Source organism: Pleurodeles waltl, chromosome 12, assembly GCF_031143425.1.
Source record: "Pleurodeles waltl isolate 20211129_DDA chromosome 12, aPleWal1.hap1.20221129, whole genome shotgun sequence".
Lineage (NCBI taxonomy): Eukaryota > Metazoa > Chordata > Amphibia > Caudata > Salamandridae > Pleurodeles > Pleurodeles waltl.
Window position 1 is genome coordinate 85,923,003 of NC_090451.1, and position 27,763 is coordinate 85,950,765.

The 27,763-nt window shown below is 43.3% G+C and overlaps 1 protein-coding gene across 3 annotated transcripts in view; it reads left to right on the forward strand.

Annotated features, from left to right (window-relative positions):
- Nucleotides 1–27,763, forward strand: part of RFX2 (regulatory factor X2) — a 163,724-nt gene that overhangs the window by 32,795 nt on the left and 103,166 nt on the right. For 2 of the 3 annotated variants that reach the window (XM_069216388.1, XM_069216389.1), the window contains 3 exons: nt 620–653; nt 22,003–22,112; nt 23,425–23,514. In XM_069216388.1, the coding sequence (XP_069072489.1) occupies nt 635–653; nt 22,003–22,112; nt 23,425–23,514 (219 nt within the window). In that variant the 5' untranslated portion in view covers nt 620–634. The remainder of the gene's footprint in view (nt 1–619; nt 654–22,002; nt 22,113–23,424; nt 23,515–27,763) is intronic. The other variant, XM_069216390.1, reaches the window with a different exon arrangement.

Genomic DNA, 27,763 nt, shown 5'->3' on the forward strand with positions numbered 1-27,763 from the left:
AACGGGAGTGGACGGCGTCGCCCCTGGCAACCGTTGTTACTCTGCAAACAATGTGGGCTAGTGCAAACAGAGCCAAGACTGCGGGGCTCTGCCTTTTAATTGCACATCTGCATCTGTTTTTCTCTGATTAAAAGGTGTTTGCGTCCGATTCTTCTCTGACAGATCCCCGGACATCTTCGTATTTTGCCAAACTATTTACGGGGGGCTTGTATTTGACATTTTCTGTCTGTATTTCGAAGATGCAAAGTTTGAACGCGACAAGTTTAGAGTACTATTTGACGAGCTTCTCGCTACACAGGAGATGCTCTATGGTCAGGAAAAAGTTGAGTTTAGAAAAACTCATTTTTCCACGACTCCCTGCTTCAAAAATGCTTTAATACGTTCTTCAGTGAACTGAGATTTTTCGATTTTATTTTCGGGGATTTCATGAAACCGCTAGTTTATTCTGTATTTTAATTCACACTTTCTCTGCGTCCTAGTGAGAGTTATACTTTAATATTTGAAATTGTATTTTTTTAAATTGAGGTGAAATTGATTCTTAAATAAAATTTGTAATATATTGAGTGATTTGTCTTCGAGAATAAATGCTAAATTAACCCTTAGGTCTTTCTTCCCACAGACTCCTTGATATCTCATGTTGGCAGAACTCTCAGGTAAGTCTTTCTTCTATGTCCATGTCTGGTGTATTTATATGCTGACATAAAATTGCTATAACCATGGGGTGCCCAGTAAATAAAGCAAGTGGCCATAAAAGAGGACATGGGTGGAAAGCATTTGTGTCGTTGGTTATGTGCTGTGTACCTCTGTGCTCATTTCCCACATTCTTGCCCTTTTCAAACATTTGTGTCTCACACTACCTTTTGTCAACCTACTTGCCAAGGTTTTCAAAATACCCATAACAATTCTTATTCATTGAGAATCTCTCCAACCAAACTGGTGGTGTGGAAAAGTGAGTCTGGAAAAAATGGAAAATATTCTTTATTATTCCGGCTCCACTGATCTGCCTCGTTGTCTAAGCTGCAAAAGCAGAAGTGGACAGTGTGCTGGTTAATGAAGTTGTAACAGGCAGAATCCCTGTAGGCCGAAGCTGAGTCATGGCCAGGCTTTCCTGCGGCCCACCCACAATCTGAGTCACCATGTCTCTGGTGAGCTACAAACGGTTGAAGGACATCCTCAGTGGCCTATGGTGGCAGTAGCTAAAAAAAAGCATTTACAGCTGGTTTAACGATAACAGGTGCTTTTATGCCTTAAGCTCCTGTTCGATACAAGAACATATTCCAATTGTTATCGTGCCAGTATTGCTCTTTGTAAATCCCTCATCTATTTTGGGCTGTGTTTTTTGTCTTTTTTTTTTTTTTTTTTTTATTTTTTTTTTACATTAATTGTAAATGAGTCCGATTCTGTATTGTGGCTGTTTGTCAAGTGTCCGGGCATCTGAGTATATAACGTGGGCAATATATTTTACTTTCTGACTCAACTGGTGTGTTTTCTAGGCTATTGCTAGGCTTTGATAACAACTACTGTTAGTCCAATAGTAATTTGTAAATGTAAATAAAACACCCTATCAAATAAAATAAAAAATATATATATACCTTGATCGTGGTTACTAATGAAAAATACTTTCTTTTATGAATATACTATGATTTAAGGATTTGTTTGAAACTTGGTTTTAATTTTTCCAATTTATCGCAGACGTGGATCATTTGCAAAAAATGAAAAAAGTAGTGATTTTACAAGTCAATAAATCTAATTTATCAGCCTTTTTGCTATTTCCAGTTTGGATTAACTAAAATTACCCTACACCTCGTAGCAGTATAATTTGACTTGGAATACGGAATTAGTTCTGCTAATGAGCAGCTTATTACTAAGTCTCCATTGTAGAGCTAGTCATTGTAGGCATTCAGAATGTTTGCAGCAGACCTGGGGTTAAGGCAGAGTTAACTGCAAACTGCTTCCTTCATATACTTTAGTGGTAAATGAAGAATTAGCCGATAACCTTAAAATGAGCAGTGCTTAATTGTGGTAGCAGTGGGTGCTGAGACTCTAGTTTTTGGGCAGAGGGACATTTTTAAGTGTCCGACAAAGCAGGATTGCAAAAGAATCTGCAGGAGTGAGACAAAGTTGGAAGCACAGGGGTGGTAGAAGGCATGAGGTGGAATCGAGACAAGGCAGCCTTAGGATTTGACAGCCCTGGCCGTGTTTCCAAAGATATTTTTAACCCCTGCACTCCTTCTTTTTTTTTTTTTTTTTTTTTTTTTTTTTTCCTTTCCTGTAATGGAACATAGTGTAGGAAGTGGTTGAGGTTCTACGGTAAATTTGTGGAAGGAGCACAAAGGCCCTTTATGAAATTCATTCTTAGAGGCTATACAGTGGAGTTGCAGTAGAACATCAGAGGTTGGCAGCTCCTCAACGAATAAGCACTCAGTGTGTGATGCTTGGGCAGTGTGTTGGGAAGAGGAATGGAAGCTACAAAATGAACCTGTGCTTAAATGACACCCTTCAGTGTAATGTTTTCATTGAAGCAGCGAGTGACATCAATGAGGCCTCCACTTACAGACCTTGTTACTCTTATCTTTCAGGGGACTAATAACTTGAGACACACTCTTGCATATGATTTTCAACCACTCTTTTTTAACGTAATGAAATTAAACATTAGGGAGAATAACGGATGTTTTTAAAAATAGTTCTGAATTACTTCATTTTGGGCCATCTGTATGAACACATTTTTCCATAGACATACATCTGGCTCTTTGTGCCTAAGGTACAATATTGAAGGTCCATAAACTTGCCCATATCTGAAAACGTATTTTAAAGTGTAGTCTTCTGGAAAGTAAACCTAATGGTTTAATTATATATTTAGTAGAGTTTGATATATAATAATGCAGATGGACTCCGACTTAAGCTTCCACTTTCCATTTCTTCACTCGCCCGTTAACATCTTAAATCTTTCATCACCAGGTTGATTAACTTTTCATGTGAAAGCATATATCAACTAAGATGTAGTGACAAATAATCATTTCAAACCATCTTACTAGCGTTTGAACATGGTTACCATTTTCAATGCGAAGACCGCTAATCCACTCTGTGATTGACTACAAGGGAGAATGATTCATCCCAGCTTCCATATGGTGGAATCACACATATCCTGAATCAGGGTGCCCTGCAAGAATATAGGATGACTCATTCTGTTAATGGCTAAAAATCCGGAGAAATAGTATGCTAGGGCTGTAATGTTGGGCATTAGTATTGCCACCGAATTTGGATTACCATGCATAATGGTAGGCCTAACTTGCTTTAATATTGAACAATTTTTGTGGAGTGTGACCTTAAATCTTTTGCTATTTGTAAAGACTGGGTTTAGCAGATCGCAGAAGAAAAAAATATCTCTCACAAGTGATTTTAGGCTTCATCGTTGTAATGTGAACAAACTTGAAAAGAGAATTTAGTTAGTTGTACACCACACACTTGTACCCTATTTAGCAATACACAACAGGTTACAGAGCTTCCATCATGCATCCTCTTGATTACTCCCCCCTTCCCTAAAAAATGAAAACAAAGTCCGTATTTAGCAAGTTTGAATGGACCAATTTGTAACAAACTTGTCAAATTTCATATTCACGCTGGGACAGAATAAAATTTGCTTTTGGCAGGATTCATTTGTTTGCTCACACCTCTGGATCTGCCTGACCCCAAAACACAAACTCAAGGAAGTTGATGTTACCAGTTGCTACGAAGCAGGCACAGTTGTAACATACACTCTGGTAAGTAGCAGCTGTGCCTGTCTCTGGCATGCATCGGTGGTGGAGAGGCCGGGAGGGGATGCCTTAATTTTAGAGTGATTATTTATAATTGTTGGCGTGTTCTGTCTTAGGCGTGTAACAGAGTTGTCTGCTTGGCACAGTGAGAACTTGTGCAATAAAATCATTGATTGGGAATGGAGATGAGCATGCACATACAATTTAATTGTTTTTTCTATTTTTCTTTCAGCATAAATTCAGTGCTGATCCTTAAGAGTGATCAATGCGTTTTTTTTAAAGGCCCTCATTACAAGTTAGGTTAGGTGAAATACGGGAGGGTATTTGCAATGTCTTGTAAACACTATTACCCACGGTTGAGGTATCTATAAAGTGTGGGACATACCTTGCATCCCTAGTTTTCTATATGAAAAAACCTTTGATATGAGGAATCTGTATTTAACACTCTGAATGCCACATGTTTTGCCTTTTTACATTTTTTTTTTTGTGAATTCTTTACAGAATTTGTCACCTTCCGAAATCTATCAGGGGAAATCAGGAGGATTTGATAATTGTCACACAAATCCTAATTCTGAGCTTTGTGCAAACTCCTATCTGCAGAGGAATCAGACTTTATCCCTGAATATGTAATTAGGGTCATAGTGTAATCTCCCGTACAGTCTTCTGCTAGGACGGTGACATTGTAACAGCACATCAGTCAGTGTTAAATTACGTTTTTTACAAACGATTGGTGGGATGAATGCCTGGTCTGCTTGATGGTGTCCAACATGACTTTGGTTTTGCCCAGGCAGGAAACACCATATGTTGTTGATGCGCAGAGATCAAAATAATGTTCAGTCTTCATTACGCCCCAGTCGGCTTCTTTGCACTTTGAAAATATTCAGTGTTCTGGAAACCTCTCCTATACACCAACAAAGTTATTATTGGAAACTGTTAGTATGGGGTGCCAATTCACCGACCATCATTTCAAATGTCATCTTAGACATCCTTCAGAGGTCTTAATTCTCGGTGAGGTTTTGAGGATACCATTGTTTATGCAATGATTTTCAATTTTTTTTAAAAATGGAACTCATGTTTGCATTCTGGAAATCTGGCAATGAGATGGAACTAGTTGATTAACCTTGAGTGACTCTGCCCATAAGAGCTTATAAGGAATACGTGTGCAAAGAGGTGTGTTTCTTATAGTTTACGAATCTTTTTAGTTAAACAATTTCCTCAGTCTAATACACCAGTTTATTTTTACTCACTTCTAACTTTTTTTATTTTTTTTTATCGTGTCATGCTTTTTCGCTATGCTCTCTCTCTCTCTCCTAGCAGGCAAACTGCTTTGTTTACAGCAGTTCAAAAAACAAATTGTGCAAGATGAATAAGTTACTTACCTTCGGTAACGCTTTTTCTGGTGGATACAGCAGCTACCTCTAGATTTCTCACCTAAAGAATTCTCCCCCTTGCGCCAGCCTCGACGGAAATTTCTTCTAGCTCTGCACGTCGACGATGACGTCACAATCGCCCGACTCCACGCGACGCCGTATGATGTCATCTAGGCAATAAGAAGCCCTCGTCGACGTGCAGACGTCAGTTATCACCATTTTTTACGTGCCATAGAGGCGAACAGGTTGACCTTAAAGAGAGCTTAGTCACATCAAATGAATGAAAACACAACATTTATTATAATAAAAATAAAATTAGATAACAGTAATAACTGCTCTATACAAAAGTAAAATATGTAATTCAAGTCCAAACATGTTTTCCTTGAGCTATCTAAATTAGAGAAAGAAATGTATATACAGATGCCACAACTATATACATGATTCAGGTATATACAAATATACAAGGCAAAGGATGCTCACCCATGGATTTCATGGTATGACCAGTCAGGCAACGGGGAGGCGGGTGGGACCGTGAGGAATCCACAGGTAGCTACTGTATCGACCAGAAAAAGCGTTACCGAAGGTAAGTAACTTATTCTTCTGATGGATACACCTACCTGTGGATTCCTCTCCTAAAGAATAGAGTCCCAAAGCAGTACTACCTCCGGAGGTGGATACCCGAATGGTCAAACCAAGAAATCCTGCAGCACCGAGCAAGCAAAATGGCCATCCCTCCTAACCTCCGAATCCAAACAGTAATGTTTAACAAAAGTATGGAGGGACGCCCAAGTCGCTGCTCTGTGATGTCTGCCACAGGAACACCCCTAGCCAAAGCCGAAGAAGCAACCTTAGCTCTGGTGGAGTGGGCACGAAGCCCCACAGGTGGTTCTTTCTTCGCCAAAGAATAACAAATCTTAATACATAGAATGACCCACCTGGATAGCGTTCTCTTGTGGACAGCTCTACCTTTCCTCTTCCCCACGTATCCAACAAAGAGCTGATCATCTTGCCTGAACTCCTTCGTGCTGTCGACATAGAAGCTCAGCGCTCTTCGTGGATCCAGCCGGTGGAGCCTCTCTTCCTCCTTGGATGGATGAGGTGGAGGGTAAAAGGAAGAGAGAGTAATAGACTGCCCCAAGTGAAAGGGTGTAACAACATTCGGGAGGAAAGCCGCCTTGGTCCTCAACACCACTTTGTCTCTATAGAAAGAAAGATATGGAGACTCTATACTAAGAGCCTAAAGCTCACTGACCCTTCTGGCCGATGTTATGGCCACCAGGAACACAGTCTTGAGAACTAGCAACCGCAAAAAGCAAGAATGCATCGGTTCAAATGGGGACCCCATTAAAAATGTTAATACCAAATTAAGGTCCCACTGGGCATAACACATGGTGATGGTGGAAATTTGTTAGTAAGCCCCTTTAGAAACCTTAAAACAATTGGAGATTTAAACAAGGAAGGCTGATCAGGAAGGCACAGAAAAGCCGACAGTGCAGATAAATAACCCTTGACCGTGGCAACCGCACAACCCTTCTGTGCCAGGCAAAGAGCAAATGACAATATGTCAGACAAACAAGCCTTTAAGGGATCAATTCTATTCTCTCCACACCAGCATACAAATTTAGCCCAACGACTTGCATAGATCGACTTGGTGGAGTGTCGCCTGGCCGATAAAATAACATCCACCACTTCTGGTGGGAGAGAAAAAGCACTCAGATTGCCCCGTTCAATCTCCAGGCATGAAGGTGCAGGATCTGGAGGTGGGGGTGTAGAATCTGCCCCTGCGACTGCGAGAGGAGGTCCACCCTGTAAGGGAGACGGAGCGGAGGGCACTGAGAGAGTTGGAGAAGGTCTGAATACCACACCCTTCTTGGCCAATCCGGAGCTATTAAGATGACCTGGGCTCGGTCTTGGCGGATCTTCCTCAGAACTTGAGGAATCAAGGGTATGGAGGGAAACGCATAAAGCAACTGACCCTTCCAGGACATCTGAAACGTGTCCCCCAAAGCTCCTTGCACCGGATACTGGAGGCTGCAAAATTGCGGGCACTGCGCATTCTCCTGAGTTGCAAACAGATCTATCTGTGGATATCCCCACATCTGGAATATGTACAGAACCAGATCTGGATGAAGACGCCACTCATGGTCGACCGAGTTGCGTCGACTGAGAACGTCCGCACGCACGTTCAGAGCCCCGGCCAAATGATGTGCTACCAAGCCGATCTTGTGATCCTGAAGCCAGGACCAGAGTCGAAGAGCTTCTCTGCAGAGAAGATACAATCCCACTTCTCCCTGCTTGTTTATATACCACATTGCAGTAGTATTGTCCGTTAGGATCTGGACTGACTGACTGCGAATGGAAGGGAGGAAGGCCTTGAGAGCCAGACGTACTGCCCGCAATTCCAACAGATTGATGTGAAATCTCTGTTCCACTGGAGACCAAAGGCCTTTGACCTCCAGGTCCCGCAGATGAGCTCCCCATCCTAGAGTGGAAGCATCCGTTACCACTGTGGACACTGGTGGCGGCAGCGAGAACGGCCTTCCTTGTGACAGGTTGTCGACCGCTGGCCACCACTGAAGATCCACTGCAGTGTCTCTGGAGATCTTTATTGATTCCTCAAGATCTCCCTTGTGCTGAAACTACTGCCTGCGGACGCACCACTGAAGAGCCCTCATGTGCCAGCGTGCATGAGTGACCAGCAGTATGCAAGATGCAAACAGACCGAGCAGACGAAGGACCTTGAGGACTGGAACTACCGCTCCATTTCGAAACATTGGAATCAACGCCTGGATGTCCTGAACCCGCTGGGGCGGAGGAAAGGCCCGATTCAATGTCGTGTCCAATACTGCCCCTATGAACAGGAGGTGTTGAGAGGGCTCCAGGTGAGATTTGGGCACATTGATTGAAAAACCCAGGTCGTACAACAATTGAGTTGTCGACTGGAGATGACGATGCATGAGCTCGGGAGTCTTGGCTTTGATCAACCAATCGTCCAGATAGGGAAACACCGCTATCCCCCCTTCTTTTGAGCTCTGCCGCTACCACCGCCATCACCTTTGTGAAGACTCGAGGTGCTGAAGTAAGACCAAATGGGAGGACGCAAACTGATAATGCTGCGATCCCACCACAAACCGGAGATACTTCCTGTGCGATTTGGGGATCGGAATATGAAAATATGCGTCCTGCAAGTCGACAGACACCATCCAATCTCCTTCGTTCAACGCCAAAGAACCTGTGAAAGGGTCAGCATTTTGAACTTTTCCTGCCTGAGGATCCAATTCAAAGTCCTCAAGTCCAGAATTGGTCTTAACCGACCATCCTTTTTGGGGATCAGGAAGTATCTTGAATAACAGCCCTGACCCCTCTCTTGCTCGGGAACCAACTCTACTGCGCCTTTTGCCAATAGGGACAACACTTCCTTTTGTAATAACAGAAGATGGTCTTCCGAACAGAAGGATGGGCGGGGAGGGAAGGGAGGAGAGAATTCCCGAAAGGGAAGAGCGTACCCCTTCTTCACAATGTCGATGACCCAAGAGTCCGTTGTTATAAACTCCCACATCGGAAGAAAATGGGCAAGTCTCCCCCCTACCGGAGACAAGTGGACAGGGAGTGGTGGAGGACTACGGCTGCTTTCCCTGCTGCACCCCTCACGAGGAAGAGGAAGAGGAAGAGGCAGAGTGCTGCTGGGTGGCTCCTCTTGTTCGGACTCTGCCCCTGCCCCTGAAGGATCTGTATGGCAGGGAGCTTGCAGTTTGTTGTGGTCCTTGAAATCTGCCACGAAAGGAGGAGCCATGTCCAAAACCCCTAAACCTCCTATAAGATCTAAAGGAGGATGAGGCAGCTGACTGAAGTCCTAGCGACCTCGCTGTGGCTCTGCTCTCCTTAAATCGTTCAAGAGCAGAATCTGCCTTTGTTCCAAAGAGTTTTTCGCCATCAAAGGGCAGATCCAGGAGAGTCGCCTGCACATCTGATGAAAAGCCAGATGAACGCAACCAAGATTGTCGTCTGGAAACTATGGACGTGCCCATAGCTCTTGCCACGGAGTCTGAAGTGTCTAACCCAGACTGGATCACCTGGGTCGCCGCCGCCTGAGCGTCCGTCAGCAACTGTAACATTTCCTGGGACAAGTTTGGATGGCCTTTCGCTTCCTCCATAAGGACGTGGATATAACGTCCCAAAATGCAGGTCGCGTTGGTTGACTTTAAAGCCATACTACATGAAGAAAAGGCCTTTTTGGCAGAATGGTCCATTTTCTTCGATTCCCTGTCTGCAGGGGTTCCGGGAAACGAGCCAGGAGAGGACCTGGAAGAACAGGAGGCCTGGACCACTAAGCTCTCCGGTGTCAGGTGCTTGGAGAGGAAGACAGGGTCACCTGGTGCCGCCCGATAGCGTCGTGCCACCGCTCTGACAGCCGCTGAAGACACAGGTTTTTTCCAGATGTCTTTAATAGGATCTAGAAGAGCCTCATTAAAAGGCAAGAGAGGCTCTGCCGTCACAGAAGTTGGATGTAACACCTCCGTCAACAGGTTCTTCTTCACCTCCGCAGCCGGAAGAGGGAGATCTAAGAAGTCTGCAGCCTTCCGTATTACTGCATGGAAAGAAGCAGCTTCCTCAGTGTACTCCCCAGGGGAAGCTAGATCCCACTCAGGGGAGGTGTCGATGCCACTTGCAGTATCAAGTCCTTGAAAGTCACCGGAAAGCTCCAAGATCTCACCCTCTTCCAGGTGTTGTCTGCTGTATTCTTCCTCCTCCAGAAGGCGCAAAGCCAGACGTCTGGATCGAAGCCTAGATTCGAGACCCGGCGTCGGCTGACGCCGAAGATCTCCGTCTGCGCCGAACCTCGGATCCATCCGACGCTGGACCCTCCTGCTCCACATGAACCTTGACTGTGGATTGGATCCGAGGTGAATCCATCGGCGCCGTAGCAGGTGTAGCAGGTCTCCTAGGCGACGTCAAGGGCATCAGCACCGCTTCAGCTGCAGCAGACAAAAACGGCGTGAAAGGCATCGACTTATAAGACGCCGGAACACCCAAATTAAAGGCCAAAGGGCCTGACGGACCTGCTTGTCCTCCACTCGGCGCCATGGTGGAAAAAATATTAAACATGACATTCAAAAAAGCCGCAGGATCCGTACCCGGCGCTGGGAAAGGCGGGTATTGCTGTTGCACTGGCGCCGGCATAGATGCCGTAGATGGGCCAGGTAACTCCTGGCTAGGAGAACCCTCTGGCCTCTGAAGAGGCTCGACCTCGAAAACCGACCCAAGTGAAGTCGGGGTCGTAGGAGGTGGAGGGGTGACGGTCGGGCTAATCTCCCACGTCGGACGGCGCCGAGCTGACGGAGATGCCGATCTGGACCGGGACCGTCCCTTACTCGATCGGCGCCGGGAGTCGTGACGGCGCCGAGAGTCACCATGGCGATGATGAGCCCTCGAGGATCTTGAAGAGGAATCCCTCCGATGACGCCTCTCCTTCCTTTTCTTGGAACGGGCCAAGAACAATTTTGCCTCCCTTTCCTTGAGTGCCTTCGGGTTCATGCGCTGGCAGGAGCCGCAAGACTCGACCTCATGGTCGGAGCTAAGGCACCAGAGGCAATTCTCATGGGGATCGGTAACCGACATTCGACCCCCGCACTGGTTACAAGGCTTAAAACCGGATTTCCATGGCTGCGACATTGTAACCGTCGATTCGCAACTGTAGCTCTCTGTGAGCCTCGAAGAAAAACAGTTACTCGGAGGCACGGAAAAAAGGGAACTGACGTCTGCACGTTGACGAGGGCTTCTTATTGCCTAGATGACGTCATACGGCGTCGCGTGGAGTCGGGCGATTGTGACGTCATCGTCGACGTGCAGAGCTCGAAGAAATTTCCGTCGAGGCTGGCGCGAGGGGGAGAATTCTTTAGGTGAGGAATCCACAGGTAGGTGTATCCATCAGAAGAAACTATGTATATTATTTATATACTTCTACAAGTATGACGAAATACAACATGCCTTTTAGAATATCTTTTCTCATAAACAAACATGGACACAATTCTTAATACACTGATCTACTTCATTTTAGTGTTCGGTTCTTTGCTGCACACACATACTGAAATACAACATGGTATAACCAATATTTGCGGATGTGTCCAAATTAGCTATTTATCATGACTGTTGAGAGTAAATTGGGATCATGATTTCAAGATGGGGTGGGTTTCTTTGGGTTCCCGTTAAGTGATCCTGGGGTGGGGGGTGGATGCATGAAGGGGGAGGTTTGGGGAGGGATCAGGGGATGCTCCACTAGCCCACTTATGGCTCCCCCATTGTATTTTACAGTAAGTCGTGGACCAAAAGAATAGTGTAGGCCCTGCGGACCCCTTGGGCCCCGGGAATCACCACCTTCCTGGGGCTGTATGTAGGAATTATGAAGGGGGGGGAGGGAGGGCACGTGCCTGCAAGCTCCACCCCCCCCCCCCCCACCATCTCATACCACCATCTTGGGGGCTGCGTGGCCCCCCTCCTGGTCCATATACAGCCCTGGGGGGGGATCACCACCTCCCCATAGCCGGCCCGTGCCGATCAAAGGAGTGTGGGAGGCACATGCCCCCCCTTCTTTGAGCCATACGTGGCCCTAGGGGCCACCACACCCCATGGCCGGCTCCTGCTACTTCCCAAGGTGCCCATCCTCGGTAGGTAGCTGTTTTATTTTGATTGTCGGGAGCTGAGGGCGTCCCCCAGGCAAAAGCAAACAAAAGTCTTCTCCCAACAAGTGGGCGCGTTAAAACTGCTCCCGCTTGCTGGGAGCAGAGATTTCATCTCTTTTCCAGCATGCTGGCTTGTGGGCAGTGAAAGATATGAAAACGTTGCTACCTGTGTGCAGAAGCAATGCCGGCTTCCACGGGAGATGGGAGCTGGCTGGGTTGCGGGTCCTTAAACTTCACCCGCGGTCCCCATGAAGCACTTTTGGGTGCCCTGGTTTGGGCCAAGGCATCCTGGATGATATCGTCAGGCCCCTGGAGATTGGATCCCAGGGGCCGAAGTCAGCCTAGGGTGGGGGCTGCATGGGCCCCCTTCCAGTTCAAATTATTAAAATGGGCCCAGGGAGGATGTGTTCCCCCAGGGTCTGGGGACTGCTTCCACAGCCCCCCTGACTATTTTAAATGTGTTGCCCCGGATAGGTGATGGTCCCTGAGGCCCATGTGGGACTTGGTGACCCCATCCTCCCATCAAACATTTTTTGTAAGTAGCCCTGGGGAGGTGGTGGTCCCAGGGGAGGGTCCACATGCCCCCCATCATTTTTTACTATGTAGCCCCTGGGTCGGGGGGGGGGTTGGGGTGTTCATGTGGCCCCCCTCCATTTTTTTTAAGGTAGTCCCAGGGAGGTGGTAGTAGCCGGGGCCCTTGGAGGGGTTTCTTGTGGCCCTATACAATTTTTGTTAGGTAGCCCCGGAGATGTAGTGGTCCTCGGGCCAAATATATCTATTTAATGTTGACTTGTTAAGCTCTAAATCCCGCCCCACACACGGCTAAGGGGGTTGGTTTGAATATAGGGGATTGGCCAGAGGGGGGTGTACAAAGCCATTTAAATTCAGCAGTTATAGTGGAGATATTTTATGTAACTATAACTCGTGCCTTAAGGTAATTATAACTTGTGCCCTCGCCATGCACTACTAATTACCCCACATATTACAGCACTCGTGACATCTTGGATAACATCATTGATAATATCAATGTAATATTTGCAGTAACATTTTTGAGGAAAAAACTGCATGGCGGGGGTGCAAATTATAGTTACCTTTACGTCACCAGTTGTAGTTACTTGAAATAACTCTAACTAGAACAGCTGAATTTCTATGGTTTTGTATGTTTAAAATGTGAGCCTAACTAAAACATCCCTGTAACCTTTTGTTTTTTTTAAGTGTGTGTATGTATGTATATATATGTATGTGTGTGTATATATATATATATATATATATATATATATATATATATATATATCTATATCTCTATCCCGTGGTGGTCACCACCTGGTTTACAGTTAGGGTAGTTGTTCCATAGGAAAATAATTCTTTATGTTACTAATAACTTTGGCCCCGTTTGACGAATCACCACAACTTTTCTTAAAGGTCCTACTTTTTGACTAGTTTATGCATGGAAAGTTTTGGTGCTATCCCTCAAGCAGGGGGTGGGAAAAAAGGAGGGGGTCTCAAAATGTAAAATCGCCATGTATTTTCCATAGACGTCTTTAGGCAGGGCTCCAGCAAAAACTGCTGTATACACCAAATGTGGCAGGAAGCTAGATCTTGGTCTGAAGATTGCGCCTTTTGTGATTTGGTGTAAATCTGATCAGTAGTGAGTGAGTAGTTAAGGAAAAAAAAAAAATGTATATCTGAACAGTTGGTTCCATGAGAAGCTTAAGAGACTTTAGCAGGAGCGCCAATTAAAAAACATGAAGCTTTATGATTCGACCAGGGGACTTAATTTCCCTTGGACCATCTTGCTCCCGCAGGAGTCAAACTCCCATGGGAGTCAGCACTCTGATTGGCTAGCAGCAAAATGAGAACACACATTTGCAATGCAATAGCTCTTGCATTTGTGAGAGTTAGAGCTATTGGTGTTGTAAATGAAAATGTATTTTACCTATGTGTTTTGGTTTGGAGTGTAGTGGATGTATACCATTTGCCACAGCAACCCTCCCAGGCATGTGACTGCAGGAGAGAGGACACTACAAAGCTGTCACATTACTCTAGAGATACAGCCATTTCTAATGTGTTTACCTAAACATCTATAGCACCAAGCAAGCCACAAAGAGGCACCTTCGTGGCATTTAACTTAGAGAATGAGGGGGTCAAAAGAGTTAGGCGCAAAGCAAAGGTGGCAGTCATATATTTCTGTGTGTTAAACGTTTAGAAATTATTCCACTACATTTGCAATACCGGCCTAGCTTTTAAAAGCATTGGCTGGTTACAAAGAGAATAACAGAAGAGGCAGGTTAACTAAACAGGAGACTTTTAATATGTGCAGATTGGTGAAACTGAGCTGCAGTGGTAGATGGGTCTACAGGATAGGTTCCAGAGGTGCAACATCTGTGACCTTGGGGGTCAGTGTTTTAAATGGAAATAGAGAAGTACCTATACTCTGTATTCATTTAAAGCACTGCCTTGGCTTAATAGTTTTATGACAGCCCTCTGCTCAGTACTGGACTCTGTAGAACTGATACGTGTACCTAAATCTCCTGGGCCTTGACGGTGCGTTTTCGGCGCATACATTTGTGCACTGGTTGATGGTTTTGAAGTCAGAATTATCTGTTTGGACCACTCAGAGTAGAGCAGGAAGCCCGATTTTGTACTATAGTGTTTTTACGCCTAGTCCAGTGGTGTGCGGTGAGGCTCCTAAAGGGCTGGTTCATTGGCATTTTTCAGGCTATGAAAAGGATTAAAATGTCAGATTTTTTTTTTTTTTTTTTTTTTTTAGGGGAATCCAGGGTAGGTCCAGAACCATGTCAGTTTCTTGATACACATATAAGAAAAATTATGAAAAAATAATTTAAATGGAACTTGCTTACACAATGGTTACCCTGCAAGTCTGGCATGGATCCTGCCTGTTTTTTGTCTTATACAAAATTAGACTTTAGTCACAACAACACATTTGGGTTACATAAGTACAAGCAGGGGCTGGTCCTGGTGGCCACAGTTTGTGAAACAACAGTTCTCCTGTTTAAAACATCTCCAGCCTGTGGAGTCTTTAATGTTACTGTCCAGGATTGACTTTGAGATGTAGTCTTTGGGATGAATACCCATATAAACAAACACACGTATATTCCTATAGACACAGGGAATCATGGTGAAGCACTGAGAGGAACACCAGTAGAAGCAGGAGTGAGAAAAAGGCCCCTTGATGGGGTCAGAAAGATATTTTCTTTACATTGATTTTCCATGTACTTGGTAACCACGGCAATCGGAATCAATGCATAGAGTTTACATCAAATGATGGATGGGAACTTAGTGAAGTGGTTACTTGAAGCCTGTGGTTGGATAGAGGAGAGCATGTTCAACATTACTGGACTGTGACAGACGATGTGTGGATCATCATACACCAGAGTCCAGATGGTGATGGGGAATCGCCCGGCACCTGTGACAGTGACTGGGGGGGGGGGGGGGTATTCGAGGTGGTGTCTCTTCAGACAGGAAGCAGTGCTACTCAAGCACTGCTTTAGACAGGGCTTCTGGAAGTGGCATCTGTAAGGTCACAGTAGCTATGAGAGTACGGTCATCAAAACTGTGACCCCAGTGAATTCTGACAGGAGGAAGCGATGGAGTTTGCTCCACTTTTGTGTCCTGTGATATTCTGCTCCTCTCACTGTAGCAACCTTGTATCAGCTTCTTTGAACTGCAGGGTTAGGAAAATGGTTTCTCTTTACTAACTGAACTCTATTTAAAGAGGCACAATTTACATCCAAAGGCTAGATATTTTTTGCCATCAAGCTTTGAGTCCATCAAGTGCTTGGGTCTGGTGTCACGACTCCTTTTCCACCGTTTTGGAGAAAACATCTTTCGCCATCTTCTTGCCTAGAACTACCCTATGTGCTTGGTTGGTGACCCTCTGGAGGTTATCAAGAGTATGTGCTATTGCTTGGTGTTAAGCTTTACTAAAGTCAGTTGGTTAAAGCACCCACTGCAGAGGTCTTGACAGAGCGAGAATGTCACAGGTTACAATCCTGACATAACCTTTTCTCTTCTTAATCTCTGCATGGTCGATGCAAATGAATTATAGCGATTTTGTTAAGCATGGCAGAACCTGTATTACCAAGCGCTATATACAAAAAAACAGCTTATTCACAGACTGCCCCAATAATGTGCACCAGATAAAGAACCCTAGGGGAGAGGATGTGGTGTAAGGGCCGGAGCTGCCGACTTTAGAGCTGGGTTCGAGTCTCAGCGCTGGCTCAACATCCTGTGATTCTGGGCAAATAACTTAATCTTCCCTTGCTACCAAAAATTAATGTGCTCTTCTCTAAGGTAACTAGTGCTCACGTAAAGCGCTGTAATACCTTTGTATCAAGTTCGCATTATATAAAACTGCAAAAAAATAAAGCGCTCCAATACCTTCCAGTCGAGCTGCGTGGCAAGCAAGAGTACAGTGTGAGGAGTCCATTTAAGTGCTATAAATGAAACTCTTCCCCCCCCCTCCCCCCCCACACACCTCCTCACCCCCCCCCCCCCCAAAGAACCCATAAACACGACAAAGCGTAATTATAAAGTCTTTATTCCTTTCTCCCAAAGAGAAAAAGGAGGGACAAAGAGGCATGACTGACCACTAGCAAGCAAGGATTTGTAAATGACACTGAAACAAATGAAATGGCTTTAAGCCCACAGAAGTAAGTATACTAAAAGTATACAAGAGGCTGTATGCTTAGGCTCGACCTAAAAACGTTGCTGGCAGGCATTACAGGACTCTGGGACTTAGTCCCCTTTCCTGAACAAGTAAAATACATTATTATTTTATTATTATTATTATTATTATTATATATCAGGGTAGTGGATGCCCTGACCGCCTAGGCCTCATGGAGGGGACCTCTTCTGGAGGCAAAAACACAATTACAGATATCTGCAAGAATTGGGGAAAAACAAGCGACCTCCCTATCCCCCCCCCCCCCCCCCCCCAAAAAAAAAAACCCACAAAACTCACAGATCTGGGTTAAATCCATCAGTTTTTGTGCTTGCCATGCCATACCAGTTTTGACCTAGCCATATGCAAATCAGCCTTGACCCTGTTCCCAGTGGGAACAAACCCAGATCTGTGACTGGGGTGAATGTTTGATTGGTTTCGCATTCCGTCCATCATTTGTGTTTGTTTTATTATTGGCTGTGGGGGCGGTGCACCTCTCCCCTAGCCTTCACAGGCCCTGTGCAGCCCACTCCTGGGGCGAAATTAATGTATATGGGAAATGGGGACATGTGGCCCTGCTCCCTGAGCCATGACTGGCCACGGGGAGCCAATGCCCCGGGGCCTGTTTACTAGCTATATCCCAGGGAGCCCACCCCTGTAACTGAGTGGTTCCCCGCCTGCACCAGTGCAGGCAGGAGAATCTGTGTTTGCTCCCACCATGCAGAAGCATTTTAGAATCTCCTGCCAACCTGGAGCAAACCGTCTGCTCCCACTGGGCAAGAACTTTGAAGATTCTTCCACCAGCTGGGAGCAGACCTTTGATTGGTCTCCCTGCCTGCAGTGATGCAAGCAGGGAAGCAGAACCAAATATTGCTATCGCCCGGATGGAGCAACATAAGTAGCTCCTCCCTCCAGTCTGAAGCAATGCCGACTCTTGCAGCATGCAGGGAGCTGGCTGAAGCTGCATGGGCCCTTGAGCTCCCCCTGCAGCCCCCACCCAGTGTATGGGTCTTAGGTTGGCATCTGGGCGCCCATCTTTAATAGTGTGGGCCCTGAGGACAGAAAAGGCTTGGGGAGGGGGAGGCTACGTAGTTTCCCTCCCATTTAATTTTAGTAGTTGCCTGATGGGGTCTCCAGAACCTAACAAGGCCCCTTGAGGCGGGCACACTCTGCCCCCTTCCTTGAAAAAAAACCTGCCCCTGGCGAATGGGGCACAATAGGGTTCAGGGTTGGGGGCACATGCCCCTCTCCCCTATTCATCTAAAAAAAAAAAAAAACTGCCATGGGGACTGGGTGTCCCCAGTGTCTAATAAGGCTCCGAGAGGGGGGGCCACATGGACACCCTCCCTTTTCATAAAAAAAAAAAAATCCTTGTGGTACCCCACTTCCCCCTCCTCCCTGTTGCTCCGGGCCTTTGGCCATGTGCAGCAGCAGATTGGCTTTATGTATTTTAATAAACTATTATTTTGTTTACAAAAAATAAAAAAATTATAATAAAAAAAAATAGAATTTCACTGAAAAAAACAAAGGTTAAAGTAAAGTGGTTAAGTGAATGTCAGGGACAACATTAAATTTTATCTAAAAAAAAAAAAAAAAAGAAAAAACACAAATTCACCAATTATTGTTGGCAAAAGCTAACTAGAACCTGCACCCCCGCCATGCACTTTTTGACCTCACATATTACCTTACTAATGACATGATCTATGACATAATTTATGGCTTCACTGATGACATCTCTAATTACATTATTGATGACATCACTAATGACCTCATCAAAGATTCTTTTGTACACATTGCTCTATAAATGACTATAGCATTAGAGCTATGAAAGTAAGTGCAAAATAGCTCAGACTAACAGTGATGTGTTAATACTGCTTTCATGCAAGCTTGTCTTATGCGCAACACTGACCTATACCACACACTTCATGGCTAGCTGAGTTTATGTTGACTACGAACCACAGATGAAAGGGTAACCTATGCTCCACACAGTGCTCAATCTGTATACAAATGTTAAGGGAAAACCAAGTTCCTCCAGATACTGAAGCCCTGTCACATTATTAGTGCTCTACAATGTTCAGTCCTTACCTGTATCAAACACCTGAAATTCACCGAACCTCATTGAGAAATGAAGTGGGTATGAGTAGGAAAGTGGGTACTGTTAAGTGTGCACACTATGTAGAGTTTACTCTGTGGTGTAATTCTCATGAGTGTCGCTATCTGCCAATCGTATGGCCGAGTTTAAAAGTATCTACTATGAACAGTGTATGCTCTATGCAAATCGTGTCCAAAGTGTGACTATTCACTTAAAAAAGCAAAGGCCTCGAGGTGCTGAAGATCATACTACTTGTAGCCTTCATACTGCGGTGAAGACTTTACAGATGGCTCATCATCTGAAGTAACACAAGCACATTCATGTAGGTTAGTACCTGGCACACACAGTCTTCTATGTTAAGTAGAAATTGTCATGCTGAGACGATTGTCTAATAACTGAAGGCTTCTTACTACAGTACTTAGTATGTCGTTACATAGAATCTTTGCCCTTCTAGAAACTTTTTCTGCAGTACCAAACAACTTGTGTGGAACATAATGAGCACAAGTAGTCAGCAGTCACCTGTTCAAACTGAGGCCCTCATTAAGAGCATGGCAGTCTTAAGATTGCCATGCACGCGGTCTAACCACCGCGGTCCCTGAGGTCCAGGTCACCGCATTATGAATTCGGTGTTGGACTAAGTCAAATAGTCTCATCGCGCAAGTCCCGCTGAAGCGGTCTGACTGCCACGACCAGCGGTGAGCTACTAAGACCGCCGACCGTAATAGGAGCCAGCAAACCGGCAGGCTTTTCGTTGTGGTCGCCCTGCCATGAAAACTCTGGTGGTAACGCACCCGGTGACAGGAATTCCCATTCCTGTCACCAGCACACGCATGCCCACACGTCCACACACTTGCAGATACACACCCCACACTTGCAGGTACACCCCCCTAACCCGAACGCACACATACATCCAGACACCACCACCCAACCGACCACAGACACGTCCCCCACTCGCTCACACACATACGTACCCGCTCCGCATACATTCACACATACACCGCTCAACATATATTCACACACCCCTCAGCATACATTCACACACACCCCATTCGCATACATTCACATGCACATCCCCATCTAGCAGACATAGCGAACGCTGTTTTTTTATGTTTCTGAAGAATTATGATGGTTGTTTCGCTAGATTATGAAGCATTTAATACCAGGAGCAAGCCCTTAAGAAGTCCAGTAATGGGACGAAACACGTGTCGGCTGTAATTTTCAATAACTTGCTGTAAGCATGGCTGTAATCTCCAATAATTGGGCTGAAATTTTCTATAACTGGCTATAAGCATTTTAAAACCAAGAAATGGGCCTGGATGAATGATATGATATATGCAGAAATAGGACGTGGAGATGAACAATAATGCAACAGTTATGATATCTAATATCTTAATGGTAGCAAAAGTGTGTATTTTTTTTAATAGTAGTGCTACTGTGTACAATTATATGCAGCAATACAAACAATGTACACAAAGTTTCATGTAATTTTGATATAGTAAAGGTAGAAGTGAATAACACCCGGATGTCCTCAGATAATTTGTGCTGATTATTTTTGTGTGATTCGGTTAACATACAAATGGATTGATTTGGACCCATAGGAATTTATGTGTGTGCTCCACTATTATTTTGTTATATTTACTGGTCTGTTTTTTCAGTTCTGATTTACACATCTTGGCTGCAGGTGTGATACAGTGTTTAGAGCACCATATTTGTTGACAATACGATCCGATAAATTTGAAGGAATGTGCAGCTGAGTTAGTCATTGTTGCCTTTATTCTGTAAAGATTTATAACATGTTCAATCCCTTTACACACCTGATGCATTAGTACTACATGCATTTTGTGAACACTTGTACCGACTATCTGGACACAGGCTGTACAAATGTAGGTAGAAAATAAATATGGTAGTTACCCGCCAGTTTGTGCACTATAAAACAAACTAGTACACTCATTGGATGATGTAATCAGTGGTGTCTTTTGATGTGTCTACAGTGAGGTCATAAATTATGTCATAGAACGTGTCATGAATGATGTAATATGAGGTCATAAGCAGTGCATGGTGGGGGCGCAAGGTATATTTATCTCTGCTAACTATAATTGGTGAATTTCTGTTTTTTAATTTTTTTGGTTCAAAACCATAATGTTGTCACTGACATTTTGCAATACTTTTTACTGAAGCACTCAATAAACTGTATTTAGAACAGTAACAATAGAGTCCAAGAGTACATGATATGGATGGGGTAATCAAAAACACGTGTTTCGTCAACTTGACTTTTTCAAGGCTGATCTACTGAAGTACATCAAGAATAGGGTTCTGCAAAAAATGGTTGTCCCTTTTAAGTGACAGTTCTACTAGAGCAGTATATAATGTTCTATGCACGTCTAAGGCATGCCTGTGAAAGGCATAGCCTCCAAATATATCAGATATATCCCGATCCTGCGGCCACCCCCAAATCACCCCCCTCCTCCCCACCTCCCACCTCCCCAAGAACATACACCCAAGCCCACCCTGTGCACTGCTTTTGGTTATACCTGGTGACATTTGGTGTGTAAGTGGATGATTTTTTTTTTTTTTCTGTTGTCTTTCGGATCCATCACAGATTTACACAGGGGATCACGCTGGGCCCTGCGATGGATCAGTGGATCAGGCAAAAAAATAAAATAAATGGGGCAATTTATTTGCACATCAGGAGTCCCTCGGAAACCCCTGTATATGTCCTGTGGGGTCAGGATACCTCTACCTGACCCGTTTGTGTTTTTCCACAACATTTATGCCCTCCCTTGGGCCAAGCAACAAAGAAAATGGTGGGCACAACTTTCCAGTCTGGTTGCAGCCTGCCAGTCAAGGCCTTGCTTTTCCCCAGGATCTGTGGATTCTCCGCAGGTGGATCCACGTCCCTAGATGTCTATATTTCTTTTTCTTTTAATATCTCCAAAACTACTGAACGGATTTACACCAAATCACATAAAGGGCTCTTTGTGGACCAAGAGCTAGCTTTCTGCCTAATTTAGTGTAATTCCGTTCAGCGGTTCGAGCTGTAGTTATGTTCAAAATTCCTATGGGAAATTGCATAGGGGAAAACTAGTTTTGGGAACCGCCCCACCCCCGCTCCACAGATCACCTTGAAATTTTCCAGACAACAGCTGAAGTAACTAGGCCACTAGTTTTGAGCATTTCATGAAGATTCATTAAACGATATCAGTTATTAGTAAAAAAAAAAAAATAATGCTTTGTCTATGGGAATTAGGTCCTTACTCTAGATATAGATGGAGATGTATATCCAGTAATTTAAATGCTGACTGTATTTTCCAGCACATACCTCCACAGTATGGTATACACTCTCCTAACTAGCTCCCAAGTTCATGCAACATAGACTTTTACAGTGTTTCGTTTTGCCTGACCTAGAGTGTTGTCTCCTTAGATTTGAGGATGCAGAATTCTGAGGGCGGATCAGATTCAGGGACATCTGTTGTGATGCGCACATCTTCAGTCCAAGCACCAGTTGTCCAGCCTGTTCCAGCATCCCAACAGGTAATCGCCATCTGTCACATCAAGCATCAAAGTTTTTTTTTTTTTAGCACTATGAACTATTGCTTCGTAACTGTTTAGGTTTATGTGTAATTTGAGCTGCAGGTTTGCCCTGCTTAGTTTTTCAGAAACCATCTTTCTTGTAGCCGTTTCCATGCCTTTTTGTTAAAACACACTTATGAGATTTGCTCTGTATTAAAATGTATGCATCCTGACCACATTTTGAACTCTAGCATTCAAGGTATGGATCATGGTTAAGCCAAAACTAAAGTCTGGAAAACGATTTGACCTTAGGAATGCCAGTGCAACTTTCTGTTAATTTTGCAATACTTGTATCCTAAACTTTTAATGGATCGGCTCGATGATTCCCTGATAAAATGTGAGACTGAGATAGCTAATTGTCACATGCTGTCAAACGTTTCACCATCACTCAGGCAGGCACTAGGGGTAACGTGTTTCAACACGTTTTTTTCTCTACTTAGCAGCTGGAGTCACATATACATGTAAACCAATTAGAACACTTTTGTGTAAGTATTTAAACACAGTTCTTCTCTTTATTCTTTTTGGTGCTCACCATCAGGTAAATAATAAAGTTTAAGCTCTGAAAACGGTGGAGAAGCGGATATGAGGTTAAAACACTGGAATCATTGTTTCTGTTCTTTATAAAGTCAACCTGTTCTCACTCTCAGTGGAAAATCGGGGAAAAATTTACATTTACTATGTGCTCCTGTAGCATTGAGTTGTCTTCAGAACTGAGCATGTACTACCCAGCATCCTAAAACTATTGTGTAGTTATAACAACAAAGACAAGTGCATGGTAGTGAAAGAGTGTGGATTATTAAGGCCATCAATTCTGAACCCTAAATAGTTCTAGGTAAAGAACCACCAATGTTGGCATTTTGCTTATCGCCATCGTCATTTTTCCTAAATCCATTTCATGATGTTCACCCCTTCTCTAATCGGGCAACAATCCATGGGGTAGAGCAGAATGTAGTTAATTATTACACAAATTTGCTTTCCAGTCTCATATGTACTTGTTACTATATGAGTTTTAAAATATTTATGTTTGTAGTATTTACCTCACAAATGAGTTCAGTGCTTAAAATAATAGACACAGACAATCTTATCAGCTTACCAATGATAGAACCTCTCCCCTTCTTTATAACAAATAAAGGATTGGCATATTTGTGTTATGTAATGTGCTCCATGTTATTGATGGAAAGCTGGAGACCCTTTGAATGTAGTTAAACGCCATGGTGGTTTATGCGCTGGTGGAGTCTTGCTGACTTGCATGAGAATGTCTTTCTCTTTTCAGAGGGTTTTGGTCCAGGTAACTGGCTCTGCTCCCAAAGGAGCCCAAGTGCAGCAGATCTCTGTCCCCAGAGTTCAGCACGTACCACAGCAGGTAATGATTACACAGAGCATGCTCTGCCACAAATAGCTCTTTTCACTTGTCTGAAAAGCAAATATGACACAATTTGCCACCCTGCCTGTTACACAGCACCTTTGCATCTCAACGTTAAACACATGCTGTGAAAGATTGTCTGAGAAAGCATGTCTTATAGTGATCTGTGTAGTAGTAAGGGTTCACTTTATTGACCTCTGCTACAACTGCATTCACAACTAACTATTCTGTAGCTTCTACTGGGGCCTGGCATATGCATCAACAAGGGTTTTGTTATTTTGACACATACAGGAACAAGAGTTTATTTATTTGGCTATAATTGCAGGTCCCAAAATGCTTTTTCAACTTTTTTTTAACATAAGAGTACAACAGATAGGTCTGTTTCTCTGTATGGCCAATAACCAACTGTAGTTATGAAAACCGTTTTGGTGCCACGTTAAAGCCCTTCAGTACTATAATCCCCAGCCTCGCTTCCAGCAAGTACAGAGCCTGATGTCATCAAAAGCAGTGACTCAAGCCCAGTTTTTAATGCCCTTTGATGCCAAGAGAGCAATGATGCAACTGGAATTGTTGCCTATAAAAAAGGGAAAGGAATATGTGAACTTGGGATTTGGTTCACTGTCTTATTTTAGGCCAAGGGCTAAAGGGTTGGTTTATTGAAAAATGTTCTATTACTAGAAACAGTTACATTAATGTTATGGATTCTTAATAGTAAACAATCAGGAACTGAAGTGATTGGTCTTTGGGAGGCCAACCAGTGAATCTGATGGGTAAATGCTAAAGTGGAGCACTTTTGACCATAAATTAAAGGTTCTGCATTGAGATGTTTTAGGATACACTGAAGCGTCTCATTGATTTTTGAGTAGATTGAAATGTTGTGAAAGGAAGACTAGGCCTTGGTGTTATTCCTGTATTAATGAACACAAATGTTTGTATTTGCCTTGTATACTTCTTGAGAAGACCGTCTTTTGCACAAAGAAAGAAAAATGCTTTCTCAACAGTAACTTAGTTAAGACAAGTTTGTAAAATTACAAGCCCCAGTTTATAAGTCCAAGTTCCCTAGTAGTGTTGAAGTTGTTTAAAACTCATATTCCACAAGGCCTTTTTTTCGAAGATGATAGAGTTGGAGACAAATAGTGTAAAGCAGTGGTTTTTAGCCTTTTGAATTCTGTGGACCCTTCCCCCTTCATCATTACTGGAACCCAGGAACCCCACTGCATCATTATTGGAATCCTAAACTGAGTCATTACCGGAGCCGAGGTCTAAGCATTTTCGATGATTTGCGGAGTAAAACAAAACACGAAGATACAGAAAACATCAGTCATCAAATACACAAATTATAAAATATTTTATTCAACTCACAAACAAATATCTTTAAAAATCAACATTTTAATTTTAAGGGGTTGAGGCTTTCCTAAACTAAATTTAGACCATTCATCATCCATACTGTATTCATTTTGATGCACTTGCTCTGCGTCCACAAATCAATCAGAGGGTATTAACCTAATTTTTAAACTGTAATTTAAAAAAAAACTAGCAAAATATGCTTGTGCTCAAAATACTTGACATGCATTTTTATATATATATATATATATATATATATATATATATAATTTTTTTTTTTTTAACTAATAAAATGCACATTGATCTAATCTGATTTGAAAACTTCAGTGATCGTTTTCTTGAATTTGGGAACAAGTAATTCATTTCTTTAAAAATGTATGCACTCTTAAGACATAATGAATAAACTTACAAAAGTTATGAAATGTTTTAGTTATGCAAGCCACTTAACATTAAATGTTTTCCAAATACATTGCAGATGAAAAATAGGTGATTCTTGAAGGGCGAGGGCATACACCTCACCATATTACTAAGAATTGGTGGATGCGAAATACAGTTGTTCCAGTACTTCAATGTCTAATGTGGATGTGCTATAGGTTTTGTATGCACACTGCAGGGAAAATTCTTGAGGCTTTTAATGAGGGCACACATATTTCTTTTGTCACCCTCATTTTACTCGCCTCAAAAGGGAGACGGTTGCGCTGTGGGAACCTGATCATCTTAAAATGGGCTCATGTAGCCTATCCATCTGTATCTGATAATTGTGGTGTGACCAGTGTTCAGTTTGTAAAAGAATAAGTACGGGCCCTAAAGCTTGCTTCAGAAACCCACAGCCGGGGCTTCTGAAGGTTGTAGTGTCAAATACTAAGGCCATGTTGTCTAGATTCTATTCCATGCCTCTTTAATCTGCCGCTGGACACTCCTGCTCTTCATCTCACTCTTGCTAGTTCTTTATCACTGCTTCATATGTTTGTTGCTGCTTTTCCATCTTTTTCTCCCTTCTTTCCACATTTTTTGCTTTCCTCTTGCATGCTCTGGATCAGTCTGTTGAAGAAAATAAGTGCTAGTCCTAAAAATAAAAGTGCTGGTGGTTTCCACCTGCAATCACTGACTCAAATTAAGCACTGGCTGTGATCGATGCATTGAGGTCTTCCTTCTGCAGTGTAGTAAGTGTATTGCTGCATGGCCAAATCCACTAAAGTGGTTTAACTTATTCAACATAATACATACAATCTGTGGGCTATTATTTGTATGAATGGTGGGTACAGCACAATTGTGAAATGCTTGCCCAACAAAAGGCAGGGGAAGGCTTTGTTCTAAGACTAGGCCATATAATTTCTGACTCATGATCTGCGTTGATGTTCACAAAAAATTAAATTGTTGCCCATTTTTAGACCAGTGAGTGATCTTGAATCTTCGCTTTAGAAAGCTAGAGAGACCATAAATCTAATGCAGGGAACCTGTGTTATACATCTATCTTTGTCAACAAAAAATTCCCATACATGTTTAAAAATTGGAACCATGTGTACAATGTCATGAAATGACCATCAGTAATCTGGAGTAATACGGCAAAACCTGTGTGCGCAATGCAAAACAAGGATCATTTTAGGATTAAGGCAATCCGAATGTCAAGTAGGAGATTAAGGACAAATGCAGGGCAAGTATTGTGAGTTGACGGTTCATTGATGAAAATATAATGTGAAAGGTGCTTGATATAGTGGAAATACATTAAAAAACAAAATACACCAATATAAATGAGGATTCCTGACTCTATGGAAGATGATGTATCTGGGCAAAAATGTTCATCCTGCAAAAGCTCAGTCCCAAGAATAAGCATTGGTATTTCATCCCTCTTGCGTTTTGCCAACTGATCATCTTCAGGACTGTGGATGAGGGAAGTGATTCTCGGCTCCTGCTGTGTTGAAGCAAATGCACTTTTGTGCAGGCATAAATTATCCAAAGGATCTTTTCACTCAACGTTATGTTGGTGTCGTCATAGCCCCATGTGATTTGATCTGTGGCTGTCCATACGTGACTAATAGAAAGTACCTTTCTGGCAGACTCCTGAGATACTGGCTGATTAATAGACATGACAAACCTTCCTTGTCAATTGCTGAGATGGCTGTCCTGTCCAAAGTGTAGTATTTGCTTTCCCAAGAGCAATATATTAGTGAGGATGTATATTGGTTAGGCCACAAATTAAAACCCATGAAATCCACAAGCCCTTGTCCCACCCACAGTTAGCTTTGAAATTGCCACTAATGCGCTATTGTGTTCCACGATTTGATACTCCTGAAATACATTCCTTTCCCTTTTGTTTTATAAGGCCAAATTGCAGCTCTTATGGAAGGTGTTCTTTGCATGAAAAGGTATGCAAGTAACTCAGGGGTGTTTTGTGACCGTGTAATCAATAGATTGTAGGGACAAATGGCCCCTTTCCTAGAATGATAAGTGACAGGATGGTGAGATGGTTCCTGTGACTCCATAAACCATGTGTGGTTATATAAACTGCTACTCAGTTTTGTAAATTATGTTGTAAGAAGTTGAAATAGTTTATTTTTTTCCCATTTCTTTTATGCTAGAAGTTTCACTGCACTGGCATTTTTTTCAACCGGTAAATTAGGAGCTACCACCCATTGGCCCTCAGGTCTTGCAGCCCAATTCTCTAGTTCATAACTTTCTATCCCTTTCACTGGGTGTTTTTCTTGTTGCATGGACATGAAATATTGTAAACGCGCACCTAGTATCCAATTCAAACCAATCAACATTGTCAGCACATGCATGCTGCATGATTTCACTCAGCCTCTCTAATAGAGATGCGTAAATAACAAATGGGTTACATGGGTTGTTTTTTTCTTGTTATTCCATTATTGTTTTAAAGGTTGCCATCCACATCCTTCACTAATGA